This window comes from Lethenteron reissneri, chromosome 68, assembly GCF_015708825.2.
Source record: "Lethenteron reissneri isolate LAM-NWPU_2019-01 chromosome 68, ASM1570882v1, whole genome shotgun sequence".
NCBI classification, from domain to species: domain Eukaryota; kingdom Metazoa; phylum Chordata; class Hyperoartia; order Petromyzontiformes; family Petromyzontidae; genus Lethenteron; species Lethenteron reissneri.
This window is the reverse complement of record NC_083846.1, coordinates 4,336,971-4,357,885: the sequence shown is the minus strand read 5'-3', so window position 1 is coordinate 4,357,885 and position 20,915 is coordinate 4,336,971. Positions and strand designations below refer to the sequence as shown.

The following is a 20,915-nucleotide window of genomic DNA, read 5'->3' as shown; positions in this document are numbered from 1 at the left end:
GGTACGGGTATCGGGTACCCGATTGCGACCTCTGGCGTGACGGATGCATTGGGTCCACGACTCAGACGGACGGGACACTGGGCACGTGGACACACGTGCGGGCAGCAGGCCGCGCAAGCGATCCCCGAGTGAAGACAGATTGATGAACGACCTCCCTTACGCTCGTGTCTCTCTCCGCGTCCGCCCACGCCACCAACCCCGCCGCCGCTCTCGCTCCACACCAACGCTAAACTCACCGCAGGCTGCGCTCATTAATCCTGGCCTATTACAGACGAGGGTGGGGGAACAGGGCTGCATAATTCACGAGGCGACGCATCGGCGCCGCAATTATCCTCGCTTTTCTTTTCTTTTTTTAGTTATCGCTCTCCTCTGGAGCATTTAGGCGTTTTTGTTTGGAGCCTCGCGCGAAAATTAAAGCTCTCCCCACCCACCAACCCACCCCACCTCCGTCTCCGCCACCCATCTAAAAGGAGGCCCTTGCAAGTATTAACATTTATAGAAGGGGAAGTGAGCAGCGCGCGCCGCGACCTGTTATGCCGACGGCCATTAATTATGAATGAGGCTTGCGGCGACAGCTCTTTACATTTCTAATTTTACTTTCGACAGTTCCCTACCAAACGTCTATTTTTACCCTCCGCCGCATTATTTTTACCCCAACAAAAGCGCCTCCAGCCACCCCCCCCCCCCCGCGTAACGGGGGAGCGGTTATTTTTGACGGGGCCCCGTCTCGTTAGGGGAATTTACAAGGGAGAGGAAGGGGGGAAAAAAAAAAAAAAATCCAAGCGGGCGGGCGACAGGTACCACACCGCCCCGCAGAGCGCCTCACATGGCGACTAACGATGCCAACGCTGGCGACGCGCCAATCGCGGTGCCCTCGTTCCCCCGATGCTACTGAGGGGGGAGGGGGGGTCAGGGGTCACGCTTGGCGGCACGAACGCAGAGCGCCACGCCGCGCGTGCCCACGGCCCACTCGCTAATGAGACGCCGCGCGATGAGGTGCGGCGCCCGGCGGTGATTTATTACGAGAGGCAAGCCCGACTTCCGGGCAAACACCGCGCATCTCTTGGCGAGCCATGCCTTCCTAACTTCCAACGTGAACACGCGGCATTTGTTTAGGCGGTGGAGAAAAACTACCGACTGCTTTCGACATTCTGGGTCTCGCCAAAGCAGCTTTGTCCGTCGCGCGTAAATACCGCTGGCTTCAAAGGTGGCCGAGGACTCCCTCGAATGAAATACATTCGCCAGGCGAAGGATGTTGTGCGCGGTGATCGGTACCCAGGCCGCAGTACCGCTGGTCAGGCTGCCATGCTGCCGGTCTGGCCAAAGTCCACCAGCTCGGTGTTGGTGCACGGGCCGTGCCGACGGCGGCCCGCCGCGTCGTCCGTTTCAAGGACTCCGCCGAAACGCACCGCAGCCTCTCGCTCGCCGGCAAGGCGGCAGAGGTCGCAACCGGGTACCCGATACCCGTACCCTACCCGATACCCGGCTACCCGTACCCGGCCAGGTACGGGTACCCGTTTGCAACCCTGGTGCGGCCGGGTACGGGTAGGTCGTGAGTCACTGGTGAGTCACCGTTTGTCACTCATTTCCCAACGTCTTGTCTCTTCTCACAATTCAAGTTCCTAGAATCAACCCACCCGCGCCTGCAACATGGCTTCATCCCAGAGGTCGCAATCGGGTACCCGTACCCTACCCGATACCCGGCCGGGTACGGGTAGCCGGGTATCGGGTAGGGTACGGGTATCGGGTACCCGATTGCAACCCTGGTGCGGCCGGGTATGGGTAAGGAATCAAAACCCGTTTGCGACCTCTGCATCACGCCTTGCGCCAGCTCGCTTGTGTTGGGTCCGTCTTGAGTCCAAGTCACCGACTCCATGCGGGAGTCACGTTCACTCTGTTTTCAAGTTTCATGTATTAGGTGTAGCCCTGTGAGCCATTCGGCTCTTGAATCGGGTGCAACCGCAACAAACAAAAAACTAAAACATGATTGCGACCCTGGTGCGGCCGGGTACGGGTAAGGAATCAAAACCCGTTTGCGACCTCTGCCGGGACAACGGCTGGGAGGGGGCGGGGGTCGCCCTGCTGACATCGCCCCCTAATGCGGGAGGGGGGGGGGGGCTGGCCGGCACGACAAGACAGGAAACTGACGTAGAGAGCGGACCCGGGTGCCAACTCGGGACCGCTCTCCGCCCCGCCCGCCAAACGTAGCCCCGACGCTCGCTCGCTCGCTCCACCGCCACCGCCACCGTAACAACCTCGCGCGGGCACGCGTCACGACCCTGCCCGCCGGCGGGACCGGCCGCCGATGAATGATTTAAGCGGCAGCAGGGAGGGGGGGGCGCGGGGGGGGGGGGGGGGGCCCAGCATGAATTAGACATCTGTGCGAGCGTGGGAGCGCCACATAGTCATGACTAATCTGATAATGGGGCGAGCCATAAACATTTCATGCTCGCCGGGCTAAGCACGTCCCACCCCAACACCCCCCCCACCCCACTATCTCTGCCAAAAATTGAAGGAAGCCGAAGGCCAACGCCGTTCACACTGCACGAGAGAGAGGGGGGCAGCGGGGGTGAGAGCAGGAGCGAGGGTGCCAATGATGAGGCCGCGAAAGATGCGCCGGTGGCCTTTGACGATGACGACCGGAGCTTTGAGCTTCCAAACACTCACCAGGGAGAGGTGGAAAACCCACACACGAGAGAGAGAGGGAGAGACACAGCAGAAGTCGCAAACGGGTTTTGATTCCTTACCCGTACCCGGCCGCACCAGGGTCGCAAATGGGTACCCGTTCCGTACCCGTACCCGTACCCTACCCGAAATGAGTGACAAACGGTTACTCACCAGTAACTCACGGCCTACCCGTACCCGGCCGCACCAGGGTCGCAAACGGGTACCCGTACGCGTACCTGGCCGGGTACGGGTAGCCGGGTATCGGGTAGGGTACGGGTATCGGGTACCCGGTTGCGACCTCTGAGACACAAGCACAGTGACGAGAAAGACCAAGGTTTTTTTAAAGTTCCCGTCAATGTAAGTTAATGCCGGGTACGGGTACCCATTTGCGACCCTGGTGCGGCCGGGTACGGGTAAGCCGTGAGTCACCGGTGAGTAACCGTTTGTCACTCATTTCGGGTAGGGTACGGGTAGCGTACGGGTACCCGGCCGGGTATGGGTAAGGAATCAAAACCCGTTTGCGACCTCTGCCCAGCGCCAATTGAACGCGGCCTCAACCGAGCGCCTAGCGTCTCCAGAACCCGGCAACCCCCCCCGCCCCCCCTTCGTTTCATTTCTCCCTCTCTACCGGAGCTCCCGTAGGCGGCGTTGCATTGTGTGTGTTTGGGTTTTGCGCTCGTAATTTAACTTTTTTTTTGCAGGCCCTACGGTTAAGCGAAAGGTCACGGGTGTGATGTGGCAACAAGACCGGCTGGGAGGGAGCTCCCGTTCGCGCGCACTTACCTACAGACCCCTACAAAGATTCCCCCACCGACCCTCCCACCGCACAGAGCACCATTGCCACAACTGGCCAATGTTGGCAAGGTCCGAACGCTGCTCAGTTGCTGCACGTGTGAGTGGTGGTCACGAGTGGCTCAGAGAGATGGAAACAGCTTCAATGGCGCAAGATCACAAATCATTGTTTAATATCGACAAAATGACAAAGACTAGTAGCACCTATGAAGGCCGGCACGGCACACGAGAGGGGATTGCGTGGTCAGCGTCACGCCCGGCAACCTTTGTCTCCCCGGTGTTTGTTTTTACACACTGCCAACAGGTACCAATTTGAGGCTGAAAAGACCTAGGGGAGGCCCAGAACTGGTTTCGGATATTCGTCAATTACGTTGGCCGTTGAGTAGCAATCGAACTCCGGTCGCACGGGGATCATAGCGCAGCGCGCTAACCGCTCGTTTGGCTACTACGCACGGTGCGAATAGAAGTTCAACAAACATACGTCACAGTGCATAGGCACTCGCACGCACACACGCCTACGTACACGCACGCACGCACGCGAACGCACGTACGCACACGAGGGGATGGGCGGCCAACACCGCGCCCGGCCGCCTTTGTCTCCCCAGTGGCGACGTTTACACACCGCGCAAGGTACTCATTTGAGGCTAAGTCGACCTAGGGGAGGCCCAGGACCGGTTTAAATCATCGTCACCGGGTCGGCAGGTTCGTAGCGCAGCGCTCTAACCGCTACACTACCGCTCCACACACACACACAAACGCACGCACGCACGCACGCGAGCACTCCCCGCGCCCCGTGGAATGCGTTTTGTGTTCGTTTGCCCCGAGCGCAGTAAAGAATTATCCGCCCCGCACCGCTGACCTGGGCCGGTCCGTCTGGAATTTTCTTTTTAATTTAATTTTTTTCTCTCTCTCTCACTCTCACTCCACAGCCGACCCCCCCCCCACCCCCCAATTTCTCCACTTTTTTTCACGTTCATATTTTGCACGTCCCGGAAAAGATTACCAAGGTGGAGGCGTGGGCGAGGAAGGGGCGGTAATTGCACGGCATGGCGGCAATTAGGTGAAAAGTAATAACATCGTTTTATTGAGTCGGAAAATGGATCGTTTTCTTGCCACGTGCATTTGTGTTCCCCCTCGTAATTTACGTATTCATCCTTTCGTTTTGTTTCATTCGCTCGCTCGCGGGCCTTTTGTTTTCGTATTAACCGCGCGAGGGATCGATGTGTAGCATCGTGGGGATGCAATTGCGTGAATGACGCTCTGTAAAATGAATTATTATTATTCCGACTAAAAGCGTCCGAGTCTCAGCGCCCCCCGCCGCTGAGGTAGGGGGTGACCCGCCGACACCGCACGATGCCTGTCCGTGAACTCGGCTCAAGAATGTTAATGTGGGCGCGAAACCGGAGAGCCCCGGGTCGAAAACCCCACCGGGGCCGCACGACTTAGGAGCAACAACGCTCGGCCAAAACCTCCACACGGATAGATTTTGGAATCCACTGCCATCTTTCGGACCCCATTACCCAGGAAAGTTTCCATCCCGACACGAAACCAGGCTCACACTCGCTTGTGGCTTCCAAAATCAAGTGCATACGCGATGATTCGGTCACAAGGCAAGCACATTTTTCTTTTTTTAAACAGGAATAAAAAAATAAACACGTTTCAAACGAGACGGAAGAGCGTTTCAAAAGGCGCGCAGCCAAACACAAGACAATCGGCAGTTCCTGAAAGAAATAAAAATAAAACAATAAAATCACGACGTTTCTGAGGCAACACAAGCGTCCGTCTTCAGGTGAAACTGTCACAGCAATATATCTCTTCACTTGATACAGATATTTCACCTGAAGACGGAAGCTTGTGTTGCCTCCGAAACGTCGTGATTTTATTGTCTCATTAATTTTAATTTCATTTTTTATCTACGTGACTTTACCGAAAGAACTAAGAGCATGAATCCTTGCACTTACGAAAGCTTCTAATCTAGAGTTCCTGAAAGAACTGCACTCTGCTCCTTCTGCAATGGATCACCACCGAAATGCATTCGAACAAATGTGGCCGACTGACGGCAGCGGTGGCGGAGATGCATCGGCGAGTCAACTAACCGTGGACCGGTTTCACCCTCACGGGGAAATCATCGGCACGCCTCACACCGCTGCAAAGTCTGCCTCTGGGGATAATCCGCTCGTACGCAGCGGGACCGGGGGGGGGGCGGGCAGCCCACGAGCTCGGCTCGTGCGAGCAACAATCCAATTTGTCCGGAACGACGGATGGCCCGACCAGCTCCTGTGCGATTATTATTCTGCCGCGGCCGGTTTTCTTTCGTCGCTTACCGAGTCGGAATCAAAATCAGTGCCCCCCCTCCCACCCCGGCACAACCCTTTCCCCGCCGGCGCTGCCCCCCTCGGTGCAGCCGTGCCCGTCGCAGCGCCGGGCGCCTTTCGACTTTTCTCCGAGCCCCCCAGCTTACGCGTGGACCCGCGCGCGCCCGCTCATTTCCGCGGGATGTCATTACCGCCGCCGGGAGGAGCGGCCCGCCGCGGTATGAATAACGCGTGCCGATTGTCGGAACCCATTTCTCACATTTTGGACGTAAAACCAAATTGCTAAGGAGAAGGGGGGAAGAATGAGACAACTGGCCTGGTATAACCGGGGTGGGGAGGAGGGAGGGGGAGTTCAGATGCCACTCTCCGTCGTCTTCCGGAGGCGCGGCGCTACGGAGATCACACCGAGCCGTGGCCGGTGATGGTTACAAACAAACAAAAAAACTAACGTTTAAAGGTGCAGTCCACCGTCGTTTGATGACAAAAGCCACATCGCACGGGCGTAGGGGGGGGCCCTCCCGCTACCGGGAGGAACTCCCGGAGGGCCTTTTTGGCCACCCGGGTCCATGATGCTGACGCGGCCGTCTTCAAAGTGACGGGAGGACCCGCACCCGGCCGGGTACGGGTACCGGTTTGCGACCCTGGTGCGGCCGGGTACGGGTAGGTCGTGAGTCATCGGTGAGTAACCGTTTGTCACTCGTTTCGGGTAAGGTACGGGTACCCGTTTGCGACCCTGGTGCGGCCGGGTACGGGTAAGGAATCAAAACCCGTTTGCGACCTCTGATTTGACCTCACCAGAGGGGAGACATTCCAAATCGACTCACTGCTACGGTGTACCCATGTAGATTGCTGGGTGCATAGAGGTGACGCCGGAAGGGGGGGAGGGGGGGAGATTTAATAAACCAACAGCGTCAACTTCTGCATTGATTTGGCAAACGGCGCGCCCACCTTTTATCTCTGGCGGGTATTTGGCCTACTCTTCCACGTGGACCAGATTCGAGACTTGGGAAAACACAAACGTACCACCACCCCCCCCCCCCCCCACCCGGTTGAAACGCCGCGTACGCCTGTGGAACGACGCCCACTTGAACATTTCCAGCAGGAAACTCTCCCCCGCCGTTTCCACCGCGGCCAGTGGCGAGCGCCGACCACCATCGCCGCCGCCGCCGCAGCTGCTGCCCGTTCCTCAGCGAGAAACAACGCAAGTCTCTCCGCCGACCTGCTCAACCGTGGGCTCAATGTGGGTTTCACCGAAGACGTGTCCGTCAGGTGTCCACCAAAGGGCCGACCAACGGACGGATGGACACAGCAGTCCCCTGGCCACGGTCTGTCGGGCCCCATCGGAAGCTGCCACCGTGCGGGCGAGCGTTACGGTATCGGGTCTCGGACGCGAGACCGCAAGTAAGAGCGGAGGGGGGCGGGAGGGAGGGCAGGATGGGGGCCTTCCTACTGCGGTGGGGCCTTCCTACTGCGGTGGGGAGTTCCGCTCGGGGAAACCCGGCACGCCTTACCGCGGCAGAACCTGACACCGCGATCGCCGCGATTTCGGTGTGCGGGCGCCCCCAGCCGATAGCCGCCCGGCGCTTGCTCCGGTTCGACTCGCCGGCGAACGGAACGCTGAGTAAGGAAACCCGCCCCCCACCCCTCACCGCAGTGAATCAGGACCGCGTGCAATAAACACGTTGCAGGGCACAGCACCGAATGAACAAACAAAGAAATGGGTACTATGAGACATTTCCTTAACCAGTGGCAAAATATAGTGATAGGTTTTAACCCTTTCAACTGGTACAAAAACTGACAACTTTATGCAAGGCATCATGTTTGCAATAACCACAACACAAGTAGTCAACTTCAAGGACAGTGCATATCATTATCATCGTCAGAGTTGTTTCCTTTTGTTTGCATTTTGACTGCTTGTGTTGTGGTTATTGCAAACATGATGCCTTGTATAAAGGTGTCAGTTTTGCACCAGTTTAAAGGGTAAAAACCTATTACTATATCTCCGAGCCACCGTGATGATGATGATGAGAGAGACGCAAACTCCAAATATACAGCGGGCGTCAAGGTCGGGATCGAACCCACGACCTCCTGCACACCAAGCGAGGTAGTTAACATCTCCGAGCCACCGTGATGATGATGAGAGAAAGACGCAGACTCCAAATATACAGGAAGCTTCAGGATCGGGATCGAACCCACAACCTCCTGTATACCGGGCGAGGTAGTTAACATCTCCGAGCCACCGTGATGATGATGAGAGAGAGACGCAGACTCCAAATATACAGGAAGCTTCAGGATCGGGATCGAACCCACAACCTCCTGTATACCGGGCGAGGTAGTTAACATCTCCGAGCCACCGTGATGATGAGAGAGAGACGCAGACTCCAAATATACAGGAAGCTTCAGGATCGGGATCGAACCCACGACCTCCTGTGTACCGGGCGAGGTAGTTAACATCTCCGAGCCACCGTGATGATGATGATGAGAGACACGCAAACTCCAAATATACAGCAGCAGGCTTCAGGGTCGGGATCGAACCCACGACCTCCTGTACACCAGGCGAGGTAGTTAACATCTCCTAGCCACAATAATGATGAGAGACACGTAAACTCCAAATATACAGCAGGCAGGCGTCAGGGTCGGGATTGAACCCACGACCTCCTGCATACCAGGCGAGGTAGTCAACATCTCCTAGCCACTGTGGCACCCACCACTTCCATTACCATGAATCACCCAGGAGGTTCAAACTCTGTAGGAGGCCCTTCTGTCCTTATAACGCCCCATCTTCTTAAACCCCGCCCCTTTCTGGGCTAGGCCACGCCTCTTTCTGGGTTAGGCCCCGCCCCTTTCTGTGCTAGGCTCCGCCCCTTTCTGGGCTAGGCCACGCCTCTTTCTGGGCTAGGCCCCGCCCCTTTCTGGGCTAGGCCCCGCCCCTTTCCGGGCCAGGCTCCGCCCCTTTCTGGGCTAGGCCCCGCCCTTTTCCGGGCTAGGCCACGCCCCTTTCTGGGCTAGGCCACGCCCCATTCCTGGGCTAGGCTCCGCCCCTTCTTCAGGCTCTACCCATTCTTCTTTAGGCCCCGCCCCTTCCCGTGTCGGGCCACTTCCTGTGTAAGCCCCGCCCCTTCCTCTTTATGCCCCGCCCCTTTCCGTGTATGGCCACGCCCCTTCTTTAAGCTCCGCCCATTCTTTAAGCCCCGCCCCTTCCTCTTTAAGCCCCGCCCCTTCCTCTTTAAGCCCCGCCCCTTCTTTAAGCCCCACCCCTTTCTGTTAAGCGCTCCGCCCCCTTTCCTCAGGACACACGGGATTTCAGCTGGGTTTGGTCGTGGTTAGGAGAAACGTGGGTCGGGGGTGTGTGTAGTGCGTGTGGGCAACGGCGGTCGTGGTGGAATAGGGGGCAGGGGCAGCTTCACGACGCTCATCAGAATCTCCCCTCTAAACAGCAGCCGGGTGACGGACGGCAATTAACGCGACGGCCGTTGCAGGAGCCACCGCGTGGACCTCGTGCGGGAATCGGACGTGCGCTGAAGAACCGACCGACGTCTCGCCGCACGCCGCCGCGCTCACCGGTCAAGATGCTCGGCAGTCGGAGCGGCGCTGTGGACGATTGCCGCAGGGGGCGTGTGAGGCGGGGGGGGCCCCGATTCGTACACTTGCAGCTTCACCTTCAGGTCGGCCACCTGCGCACAGGAGGCCACGACCGCGGGGGGACGTCAAGTCAGTCAGGCCGCGTCCGCTTTTGCGCAAACGCAGCGCGCGAAAGAACCAAAGAGTAAAAACTGTGTTCATGTATGTATCCTGAACTTATTTCGCGTCGTACAAAGCCACAAGTGGTGCATAAAGCAAAGCCAAATGGTAGGCAGAGAAAACACACGAGGTTCGTGACATGAACGACAGAGGTTAGTCAGTTTAACACGTAGGCTTTCGCGACGTCCTCAGGTGAGGTGAGGACGGCTGCTTGCGTTGTGGCCGAAACGTCGTGAGAATTATTTGAGTATGTTTTATTTTTATTATTTTATTACTTCCCTTCTACGTGACTTTACCGAAAGAACCAAGAAGATGAATCCCTGCAGCAGTCACGAAAGCTTTAAATCGAAATTTAAGAGGTTAGTCGTCGAACGTTTCCACGAACAACAGAGGTGGATGACCACGTGGCGTCGATGACGAGGAAGGGAGAAAGGGGTCTGACAACGAAACGAAGAGGCGTTAGAGACTCCGCGGAACCGTAAGCGGTAACTAACAACGGCAAGCATCGTCACGCGAACAGCCACACTCCGCCTGATGATGCTGGTTGTTGTTGTTGTAATTATCAGCGGAACGTCCCGGCGCTCCAATTGTAAATGCAGTAGCGGGGGTTAACTCTCTTGTTACTCTCCGAGTAACAAATCGGCACGTTTTCGTTCACGTGACAAACCCCCTTAACGGATGAATCCGCCGCGCGTCGGGTGGTGGAGGGTTTCACGACACGACATTTCCGTTGACGCGATCCAACCCAAAATAAGTATAACCCGTAAAAACAAAGTTTTTCACTATAAATCCTTTATATGCGTGGCGGCTAGAGTCCTCTCGTCCTCTGGCTTGAGATGGCTGCCACCTATGGGTCAGATGATTGTATTGCACCATTAAGCAATTGGTAATTAAATATAATTTATTTTTGTCCTAAAAAGTGTACAATTTTGGAAAAAAAATTTCACGAACATTAATTGTTACGCACAACGAGTCTGTGTGGAAAATGTCAGCTCGATTGGATCACGGGAAGTGGGTTAAAAAACGATCGAAAGATTTGCACGGTCGCAAGCAAGCAAACAAGCAAGCACGCAAGTGAACTTAATATAAAGGATTTAAAAAAAAACCTCGATTATAGATCACGCGTCGTTGGATCGCTCAGACACGGGGGGGAGGGAGGGGAGGGAGGGCGCCGAATTAATTCCAGCTCCGTAAGTTCCAAAGCGGAGAAGCGTCCTCGCACAATAGGAACAGAATTTAGGCCGAACACACAAAGCCCCCCCCTCCCCCCCCCCTATAATTTTACACGTTAAATAAATGCGTATTTTTAAACGCGCGAGAAGTTATTTTTATCGCAAAGGCGGCGACGCAACTTGCGCGCGTGTGTTATGCGAAAACATCGGGGGGGGGGGGGGTGATGTGGGAGGGGGTGATGCGGGAGGGTCAGGCGGGTTGGTTGCCGTCTGTTGCCTACCCCCCCCCTGCCCGCCCCCTCTCCTCGCCACCCACCCCCCCGGTCCTCTCTATCCGTGGCACGGCAAAAACTGAGACGGCGGCAGCCCAGCCAGCGAGAGCGGCTCTAGCAGGACGCAGCAATCTCTAAACAGCTCAGCGGCAAAGAAAAGTGGAGGCGGGGGGGGTGCTCGCGGGACAGAGACGCGGCCAATAACGATGGACGGACGGGGCAAGGGAGGTGGGCAAGGGGCAGGGGTCGAAGGCATTTGTGAAGGGAGTACGGACGGAGGGAGGAAGGGGTCATCAGATCCGGTGAGGCAGTGGCGAGGAAGACAGACGCACGCAGATACAAGGCGGGGGGCGGGCATCTAGCGAGTCAGGGTGTTCTGCCGCCGTCATTTCCCCCCGTGACGTTGTTGCGTAGAGCTCCATCGGCGCCGTGGGACAAAAGTACCCAACGAGAACTTTCGTCGAGCTCGCTATAGCAGTTCTGCTGATTATAGAATGTACCAGCGAGGCCGATGTTGACTGCCTCGCCTGGTCTACACGAGGTCGTGGGTTCAATCTCGACTCTGACGTCTGCTGCTGTATATTTGGAGTTTGCGTGTCTCTCTCTCTTCCCATGGTCGGGTGGCTTTTTCAGCGGGACCCCCCGGTTTTTCCCTCCACATGAAGAATCAACATCACGCGTTGAGAGATTATTTGGCCGCTACGAATGTCCACGCGATAGGCCACTTTGCAGACCTATCATTTGTGATGGGCATGTCACACAGCTCAGTGGGGCCTTACCTGGTAAAATCTAAATAGTTTACACTTTTATAATTTGCTAATCGAGCCAAGGCCCTTCAGCGCTGGTTCACGTCACCAAGTTATTGAGCGACACAGCTTTTTACGCGACTTTAATTCCGCTTTTGATCATCTCGACCCTGAGCTACCGTGACCCACCGCCCCCACCGTCACAGACAGACTGCTCGACGGACAGATGGACGCACCGACAGATGGACGGACAGAGCTCATTTAACAAAAATAAATAAGTATAACCCGTAAAAACAAAGTTTTTCACTATAAATCCTTTATATGCGTGGCATCGGGGCGGCTAGAGTCCTCTCGTCCTCTGGCTTGAGATGGCTGCCACCTATGGGTCAGATGATTGTCTGGCAGCATTAAACAATTGGTAATTAAATATTTTTAAAAAATTCCCTAAACAGTGTAAAATTTTGGAATTTTTTTTTCAGGAAAATGCATTGTCACGCACAACGAGTCTGTGTGCAAAATGTCAGCTCGATTGGATCACGGGAAGTGGGTTAAAAAACGACCGAAAGATTTGCACGGTCCTAAGCAAGCAGGCGAACTTAATATAAAGGATTTAAAAAAAACACTTTCAATGCTCTAACCCCCTCCCTCTCTCCGCCCCCGCCCCCTCTCTCTATTTAAGGCCTCGTCACAGAGACGTTCTCCCTCTCTGTACCTGTGTTACTCTCTCTCTGTGTATCTTGGTGATATCTGTCTGCTTATATGTCTGTCTATAGTTTTCTGGTTAAAATTTTTGTCGCTATTTCATTTATACCTGACGATTGCTTGTGTTGCAATCGAAACGTCGTAGTATGGTAGTATTTAATTTATTATTTTATCTTTATACGTCACTTTACCGAAAGAACCAAAGAGTACTTTCAACGCTCCTCAGCAGGGCCTCACCTCTTTCCGCAGCTCCGTGCAAATCTTGGCGTAGCGGCTGATGTGGCAGTCGAAGCTGACCACATTGCTCTTGAGCTGTGGACACCACGAAGGGAGGAGGGTGGGGGGCACAGAGAGGGAACAATGAGAATGCGTCCAGATTAGATCAGTGCTCTTCAAGTCTATTAGGACATCAAGTGCCGCCTGGATGACTATTGGCGTTGCAGGTGTTGCCGAACCAGTAGCGGCCATCGATCGGTTACAGGTAGCGCCGCGCCGCGCGCGAATAAATAACCGTCACAAGTAATAACAATAACATCATCGAGTTATTTTCATTGACACGGCATTGCTTGAGATGCCTCGGCAATTAAAGGTGACTTGCGTCGCAACTCAAGCAGCCAATCCTCAGTGGCAGGTGTCTCTCCTCTGCTCGCGCGAAGGTGCGGCAGTTTCAAGCGAGCCTGATGCTGCCAATTAAACATTGAAATGTCAAATAAAAACCGTCCGCGGGGGAGGAAGGAGGGGGGGCTCTGTTTGCGCTGAACCAATGCTCGCTGAAAAATGTCACTTCGAGAAGGCCGTATGGCACGCGTGTGCGCACAGCATATCATTTTGTACGTGGAGGGAGGTGCACGGGAAGGAGGCCAAATTGCCTCCCCGTCTAATTTTGTTCGTGAACTTCGTTGGTTGGCTGCGATTGCTTCCGAGAGACACCTATTGACGGGCGGCTGAATTGCAAAATCACTCTCGTCATCATCACGATCACTCTCGTCATCATCACGATCACCACCGCCATCATCACGATCACCACCGTCATCATCACGATCACTCTCGTCATCATCACGATCCCCACCATCATCATCACGACCACCACCGCCATCATCACGATCACCACCGTCATCATCACGATCACTCTCGTCATCATCACGATCCCCACCATCATCATCACGACCACCACCGCCATCATCACGATCACCGTCGTCATCATCACGATCACTCTCGTCATCATCACGATCCCCACCATCATCATCACGACCACCACCGCCATCATCACGATCACCGTCGTCATCATCACGATCCCCACCGCCATCATCACGATCACCACCCATCATCACGATCACCACCCATCATCACGATCACCACCCATCATCACGATCACCACCCATCATCACGATCACCACCGCCATCATCATCACGATCACCACCGCCATCATCACGATCACCACCGCCATCATCATCACGATCACCACCGTCATCATCACGATCACCACCGCCATCATCATCACGATCACCACCGTCATCATCACGATCACCACCGCCATCATCATCACGATCACCACCGCCATCATCACGATCACCACCGTCATCATCACGATCACTCTCGTCATCATCACGATCACTCTCGTCATCATCACGATCCCCACCATCATCATCACGACCACCACCGCCATCATCACGATCACCGTCGTCATCATCACGATCACCACCGTCATCATCACGGTCACCGCCATCATCATCACGATCACTCTCGTCATCATCACGATCACTCTCGTCATCATCACGATCACCACCGCCATCATCACGATCACCACCGTCATCATCACGATCACCGCCATCATCATCACGATCACCGCCATCATCATCACGATCACTCTCGTCATCATCACGATCACTCTCGTCATCATCACGATCACTCTCGTCATCATCACGATCACTCTCGTCATCATCACGATCACCACCGCCATCATCACGACCACCACCGCCATCATCACGATCACCGTCGTCATCATCACGATCCCCACCGCCATCATCACGATCACCACCGTCATCATCACGGTCACTCTCGTCATCATCACGATCACTCTCGTCATCATCACGGTCACTCTCGTCATCATCACGATCACCGCCATCATCATCACGATCACCGCCGTCATCATCACGATCACTCTCGTCATCATCACGATCCCCACCATCATCATCACGACCACCACCGCCATCATCACGATCACCGTCGTCATCATCACGATCCCCACCGCCATCATCACGATCACCGCCATCATCATCACGATCACCGTCGTCATCATCACGATCACTCTCGTCATCATCACGATCACTCTCGTCATCATCACGATCCCCACCGCCATCATCACGACCACCACCGCCATCATCACGATCACCGTCGTCATCATCACGATCCCCACCATCATCATCACGACCACCACCGCCATCATCACGGTCACTCTCGTCATCATCACGATCACCACCGTCATCATCACGATCACCACCGTCATCATCACGATCACTCTCGTCATCATCACGATCCCCACCATCATCATCACGACCACCACCGCCATCATCACGATCACCGTCGTCATCATCACGATCCCCACCGCCATCATCACGATCACCACCGTCATCATCACGGTCACTCTCGTCATCATCACGATCACCGCCATCATCATCACGATCACCGCCATCATCATCACGATCCCCACCGCCATCATCACGATCACCACCGTCATCATCACGATCACTCTCGTCATCATCACGATCACTCTCGTCATCATCACGATCCCCACCATCATCATCACGACCACCACCGCCATCATCACGATCACCGTCGTCATCATCACGATCCCCACCGCCATCATCACGATCACCGCCATCATCATCACGATCACCGTCGTCATCATCACGATCACTCTCGTCATCATCACGATCACTCTCGTCATCATCACGATCCCCACCATCATCATCACGACCACCACCGCCATCATCACGATCACCGTCGTCATCATCACGATCCCCACCATCATCATCACGACCACCACCGCCATCATCACGGTCACTCTCGTCATCATCACGATCACCGCCATCATCATCACGATCACCACCGCCATCATCACGATCACTCTCGTCATCATCACGATCCCCACCGCCATCATCATCACGACCACCACCGCCATCATCACGATCACCGTCGTCATCATCACGATCCCCACCGCCATCATCACGATCACCACCGTCATCATCACGGTCACTCTCGTCATCATCACGATCACCGCCATCATCATCACGATCACCGCCATCATCATCACGATCCCCACCGCCATCATCACGATCACCACCGTCATCATCACGATCACTCTCGTCATCATCACGATCACTCTCGTCATCATCACGATCCCCACCATCATCATCACGACCACCACCGCCATCATCACGATCACCGTCGTCATCATCACGATCCCCACCGCCATCATCACGATCACCACCGTCATCATCACGGTCACTCTCGTCATCATCACGATCACTCTCGTCATCATCACGATCACTCTCGTCATCATCACGATCCCCACCATCATCATCACGACCACCACCGCCATCATCACGATCACCGTCGTCATCATCACGATCCCCACCGCCATCATCACGATCACCACCGTCATCATCACGGTCACTCTCGTCATCATCACGATCACCGCCATCATCATCACGATCACCACCGCCATCATCACGATCACTCTCGTCATCATCACGATCCCCACCGCCATCATCATCACGATCACCACCGCCATCATCACGATCACCGTCGTCATCATCACGATCCCCACCGCCATCATCACGATCACCACCGCCATCATCACGATCACTCTCGTCATCATCACGATCCCCACCATCATCATCACGACCACCACCGCCATCATCACGATCACCGTCGTCATCATCACGATCCCCACCGCCATCATCACGATCACCACCGTCATCATCACGGTCACTCTCGTCATCATCACGATCACCGCCATCATCATCACGATCACCGCCATCATCATCACGATCCCCACCGCCATCATCACGATCACCACCGTCATCATCACGATCACTCTCGTCATCATCACGATCACTCTCGTCATCATCACGATCCCCACCATCATCATCACGACCACCACCGCCATCATCACGATCACCGTCGTCATCATCACGATCCCCACCACCATCATCACGATCACCACCGTCATCATCACGGTCACTCTCGTCATCATCACGATCACCGCCATCATCATCACGATCACCACCGCCATCATCACGACCCCCACCGTCATCATCACGATCACCGTCGCCATCCCATTACCGACAATGTAACCGACAGAATCGGAACGTGCGTTTGCAACCGGGGGTGATTCCGACGGGCCAGGAACCCCGATTTTTTTCACACGTGGCCCAGGGGGAGGAGGGGGAGGGGGGAGCCGTGGGGGGAGGTGGGCTTGTGTCCACCACCGAACGCCCGCGGACGGAGCGAGCCTCCGGCGGCGGTGGCGACACGCCGCTCGTTAACACCGACGCGTTACAACGACGCGGCGTGTGACGGGGGCGGCACGAAACCCGCGGCGGTGGCGCCGCCAAAAAAACCGGCACCGTGGACGGCACAAAAATATCGCTCGCGTGCGCGCGCGCGTGCAGGTGGGCGGGCAGGCGCACGTGGGAGCCAGCGAGCAAGCGAGCGAGCGCGTGCGTTATTGGCCGACCTATTTTGGGGGCGCTGCACCAATAAAGGCGCGGAAACCCTTTGGGGTAGCGATGACGCACGAGCTGCAAAGGACACAAGGGGGGGGGGGGGGGGCAGCAGCAGACGCTTGCGGAGCGAGCGGGGGGAGGGGGGGGCTTATTACGTTAAATTAAATGTCTGCCTCCGCGCACGCCATGCATTATTGATACCCGCGCGCCACCAACGCGCGCGCACACCCACGGACGCGATTCTGTGCGCGCGTACCGCAACGCTTGTGCCGTGTTTTACTTTCACCAAGACAAAGATCCCCGCGCCGTGCGGCCTCTGACAGACTGTTGGGGGCAGGTGCTGTTAGCGAGCGGCGCCTAACGAAGGCCGGCACGACACTCGAGGGGGTGGGTGGCCAGCACCAAGCCCGGCCGCCTTTGTCTCCCTCAGTGGCGATGTTGACACGCCCCACCGGCTAACTCATTTGAGGCCGAGTTAACCTAAGGGAGGACGAAGGACCGGTTCAAATATTCGCCACTGTAATTGGTCGTGAGCGGGAATTGAACTCGAGCCGTCGCTGGGTGCGTAAGCGCGGTGCGCTAACCGCTACAACACCGCTACAAAGACAAAGATCCCCCGTGTAGCCTTAACGGCCTGCTGGGGCAAGTGCTGTTAGCGAGCACCTATGAAGGCAGGCACAGCACACGAGGTGGTGGGTGGCCAACACCACCCGCCTTTGTCACCCCAGCGTCGATGTTTACACACCGCACCGGCTAACTCATTTGAGGCCGAGTCAACCTAGGGGAGGAGGCCCAGGTCCTGTTCAGAAAATCCGTCACCGGCGTTGGCCGCGAGCTGGAAATGGAACTCGGGTCGCCGGGTTCGTGGAGCAGCGCGCGGACAGCCACGCACCACCGCTCCCCGCGCACAAAATCCCGCGCGGTGCGCTCCGAGGCTCAGCGCTTCAAGCCTTCGCGCAAGCGGGGTCACAGCGTCTTGGTTCGTCCCTCGCAAAAAAAACGATCGCTCCGTGCGTCTCCCCGCCGCGCCCTGTCTCTCTCTCTCTCTCTCCGTGCGCCCGTCGCTCCGTGCGTATCTCTATCTCGGCGTACGTCCCCACCGCTCAGTCTCCCCATCTCCCCCCCTTCTCTCTCTCTCTCGCTCTCTGTCAATACGCCTGCACCGATCTATCTCGTTGCGCGCCTCCGTCGTCACTCTCCGTCTCTTGCGGCAGGCTCTCATTTGCTCTACCGCAGCGGGTGGTGGTGGTGGGGGGGGGGGGGGGCGGCGAGCGGTGGCTCACGAACGCAGAGGGACGGAAGAAGGGGAGAGAGAGAGATGAGAGCGAGACGAGAGAGAGGAGACCGACATCCTTCCGTTAGACGCACAGGCAAAACAAAACAGGTTTGCTCCTGCTAAATCTGTGCCATCCCATCAGAGGTCGCAATGGGGTACCCGATACCCGTACCCTACCCGATACCCGGCTACCTGTACCAGGCTGGGTACGGGTAGCCGTTTGCGACCCTGGTGCGGCCGGGTACGGGTAGGCCTTGAGTCACTGGTGAGTAACCGTTTGTCACTCATTTCACAACGTCTTGTCTCTTCTCACAATTCAAGTTCCTAGAATCAACCCACCCGCGCCTGCAACATGGCTCCATCCCAGAGGTCGCAATCGGGTACTACCCGTACCCTACCCGATACCCGGCCGGGTACGGGTAGCCGGGTATCGGGTAGGGTACGGGTATCCGTTTGCGACCCTGGTGCGGCCGGGTACGGGTACGGGTAAGGAATCAAAACCCGTTTGCGACCTCGGCATCCCATCAACTGCATCGACACCGGCTGGGAGCGACTGCACCCACGAAAGAAGGGGTTGTGGCTGTAACCTAAGAGCAGTGGTTCTTGACCTCTTCTGCAGTCTTGCTGCACCCCCCCTTTGGTTCTCAATCTTTTGAAAGTACAATGTAGATAACGAGGGGGTTTGATGAAACAAAGTGATAATTGTTTTTTTACCTTTTTATCTGGCAACAAAACTGACACCTTTTTACAAGGAGTCATGTTTGCATAGACCACAATACCTGCAGTCATAATGCAAACAAAAAACACAACTCTGATAATGTATGCACTGTCCTTGAAGCCAAAAGGCGCCTTTTGGCTTCATCTGGTCCAACACCATGTGAGACTAGGCTCTAAGAAAAGCTGTCTCCGGTGTGGACCAATCAACTTCAAGGACGGTGCATACATTATCAGAGTTGTGTTTTTTGTTTGCATTATGACTGCAGGTATTGTGGTCAATGCAAACATGTCTCCTCGTAAAAAAGGTGTCAGTTTTGTTGGCAGATAAAAGGGTAAAAAAAAATTATCATATTTTTCTACTAGCAAATGAGGTTCCAATGGTGAAACAAAATGAGTTGTTACTTACGTTGCCCCGTGGCTTCATTTGAGTTTTCGATTATTAACCTTTTAAACAGAATCTGGCCGCGTCTCGCATGCACCCCAGGTTAAGAACCACTGGTGTAGTGTATAGTGTAGTGTATAGTGTAGTGTATAGTGTAGTGTATAGCGCAGTGTATCACGTAGTGTATAGTGTAGTGTATGGTAATGTAGTGTATAGTGTAGTGTATAGTGTAGTGTATAGTGTAGTGTATAGTGTATGGCATAGTGTATAGTGTAGTGTATAGTGTAGTGTATGGCGTAGTGTATAGTGTAGTGTATAGTGTAGTGTATAGTGTAGTGTATAGCGCAGTGTATCGCGTAGTGTATAGTGTAGTGTATGGTAATGTAGTGTATAGTGTAGTGTATAGTGTAGCGTATAGTGTAGTGTATAGTAATGTAGTGTATAGTAATGTAGTGTATAGTAATGTAGTGTATAGTAATGTAGTGTATAGTAATGTAGTGTATAGTAATGTAGTGTATAGTAATGTAGTGTATAGTAATGTATAGTGTATAGTGTAGTGTATAGTGTAGTGGGTGCGCGATACACCCCGGCTTTCACAAGGGGTCCACGCATCGCCATGCTCGGATAATTCGAGCACTGGCCGTTTGGCTTTGTCTGGGAGGGAGAGGGGAAAAAACCAAGAATACCCAGAGAATATCTACCGCATACAATTTGTCACAAATAAAGGAGACAAAAGTCAAGGCCAGGCAATTAGAAGTCAGTTGCCACCCCCCCCCCCTCTCTCGCTTGCTCACTCGCTCGCTCACTCACCCACTCACTCGCTCTCTCACCCACTCACTCGCTCTCTCACCCACATCTCGCTCTCTCACCCACTCATCCGCTCGCTCACTCACCCACTCACCCGCTCACACGCTCGCCCTCTCACTCGCTCGCTCTCTCGCTCGCTAACCCACTCACTCGTTCTCTCAACCACCCCTTAGTCCTACTCTCTCACTCACCCACTCACTCACCGTCTCTCGCTCATCCACTCACTCGCTCTCACCCACTCGCCCTCACCCACTCACTCGCTCGCTCTTTCACCCACCTACTCACTCTCTCTCACCCACTCACTCATTCTCTCGCTGACCCACTCACTCATTCTCTCACTCACCCACTCACTCGTTCTCTCAACCACCCCTTAGTCCTACTCTCTCACTCACCCACTCACTCGCTGTCTCTCGTCCACCAACTCACTCTCTCACTCACCCACTCATTCTCTCACTTACCCACTCACTCTCGCTCACTCACCCACTCACTCGTTCTCTCACTCACCCACTCACTTTCTCTCACTGACCCACTCACACTCTCACTCACCCACTCACTCACCCACTCACTCATTCTCTCATTACCCACTCACTTTCTC

General features: G+C 55.2%; 1 protein-coding gene across 1 annotated transcript in view; it reads right to left on the bottom strand.

Annotated features, from left to right (window-relative positions):
- Nucleotides 1–20,915, bottom strand: part of LOC133360315 (uncharacterized) — a 106,327-nt gene that overhangs the window by 77,355 nt on the left and 8,057 nt on the right. The window contains exons 6-7 of the mRNA XM_061578961.1: nt 12,645–12,719; nt 9,336–9,448 (exon numbers count right to left, since the gene is read on the bottom strand). Coding sequence (XP_061434945.1) covers nt 9,336–9,448; nt 12,645–12,719 — 188 coding nt within the window. The remainder of the gene's footprint in view (nt 1–9,335; nt 9,449–12,644; nt 12,720–20,915) is intronic.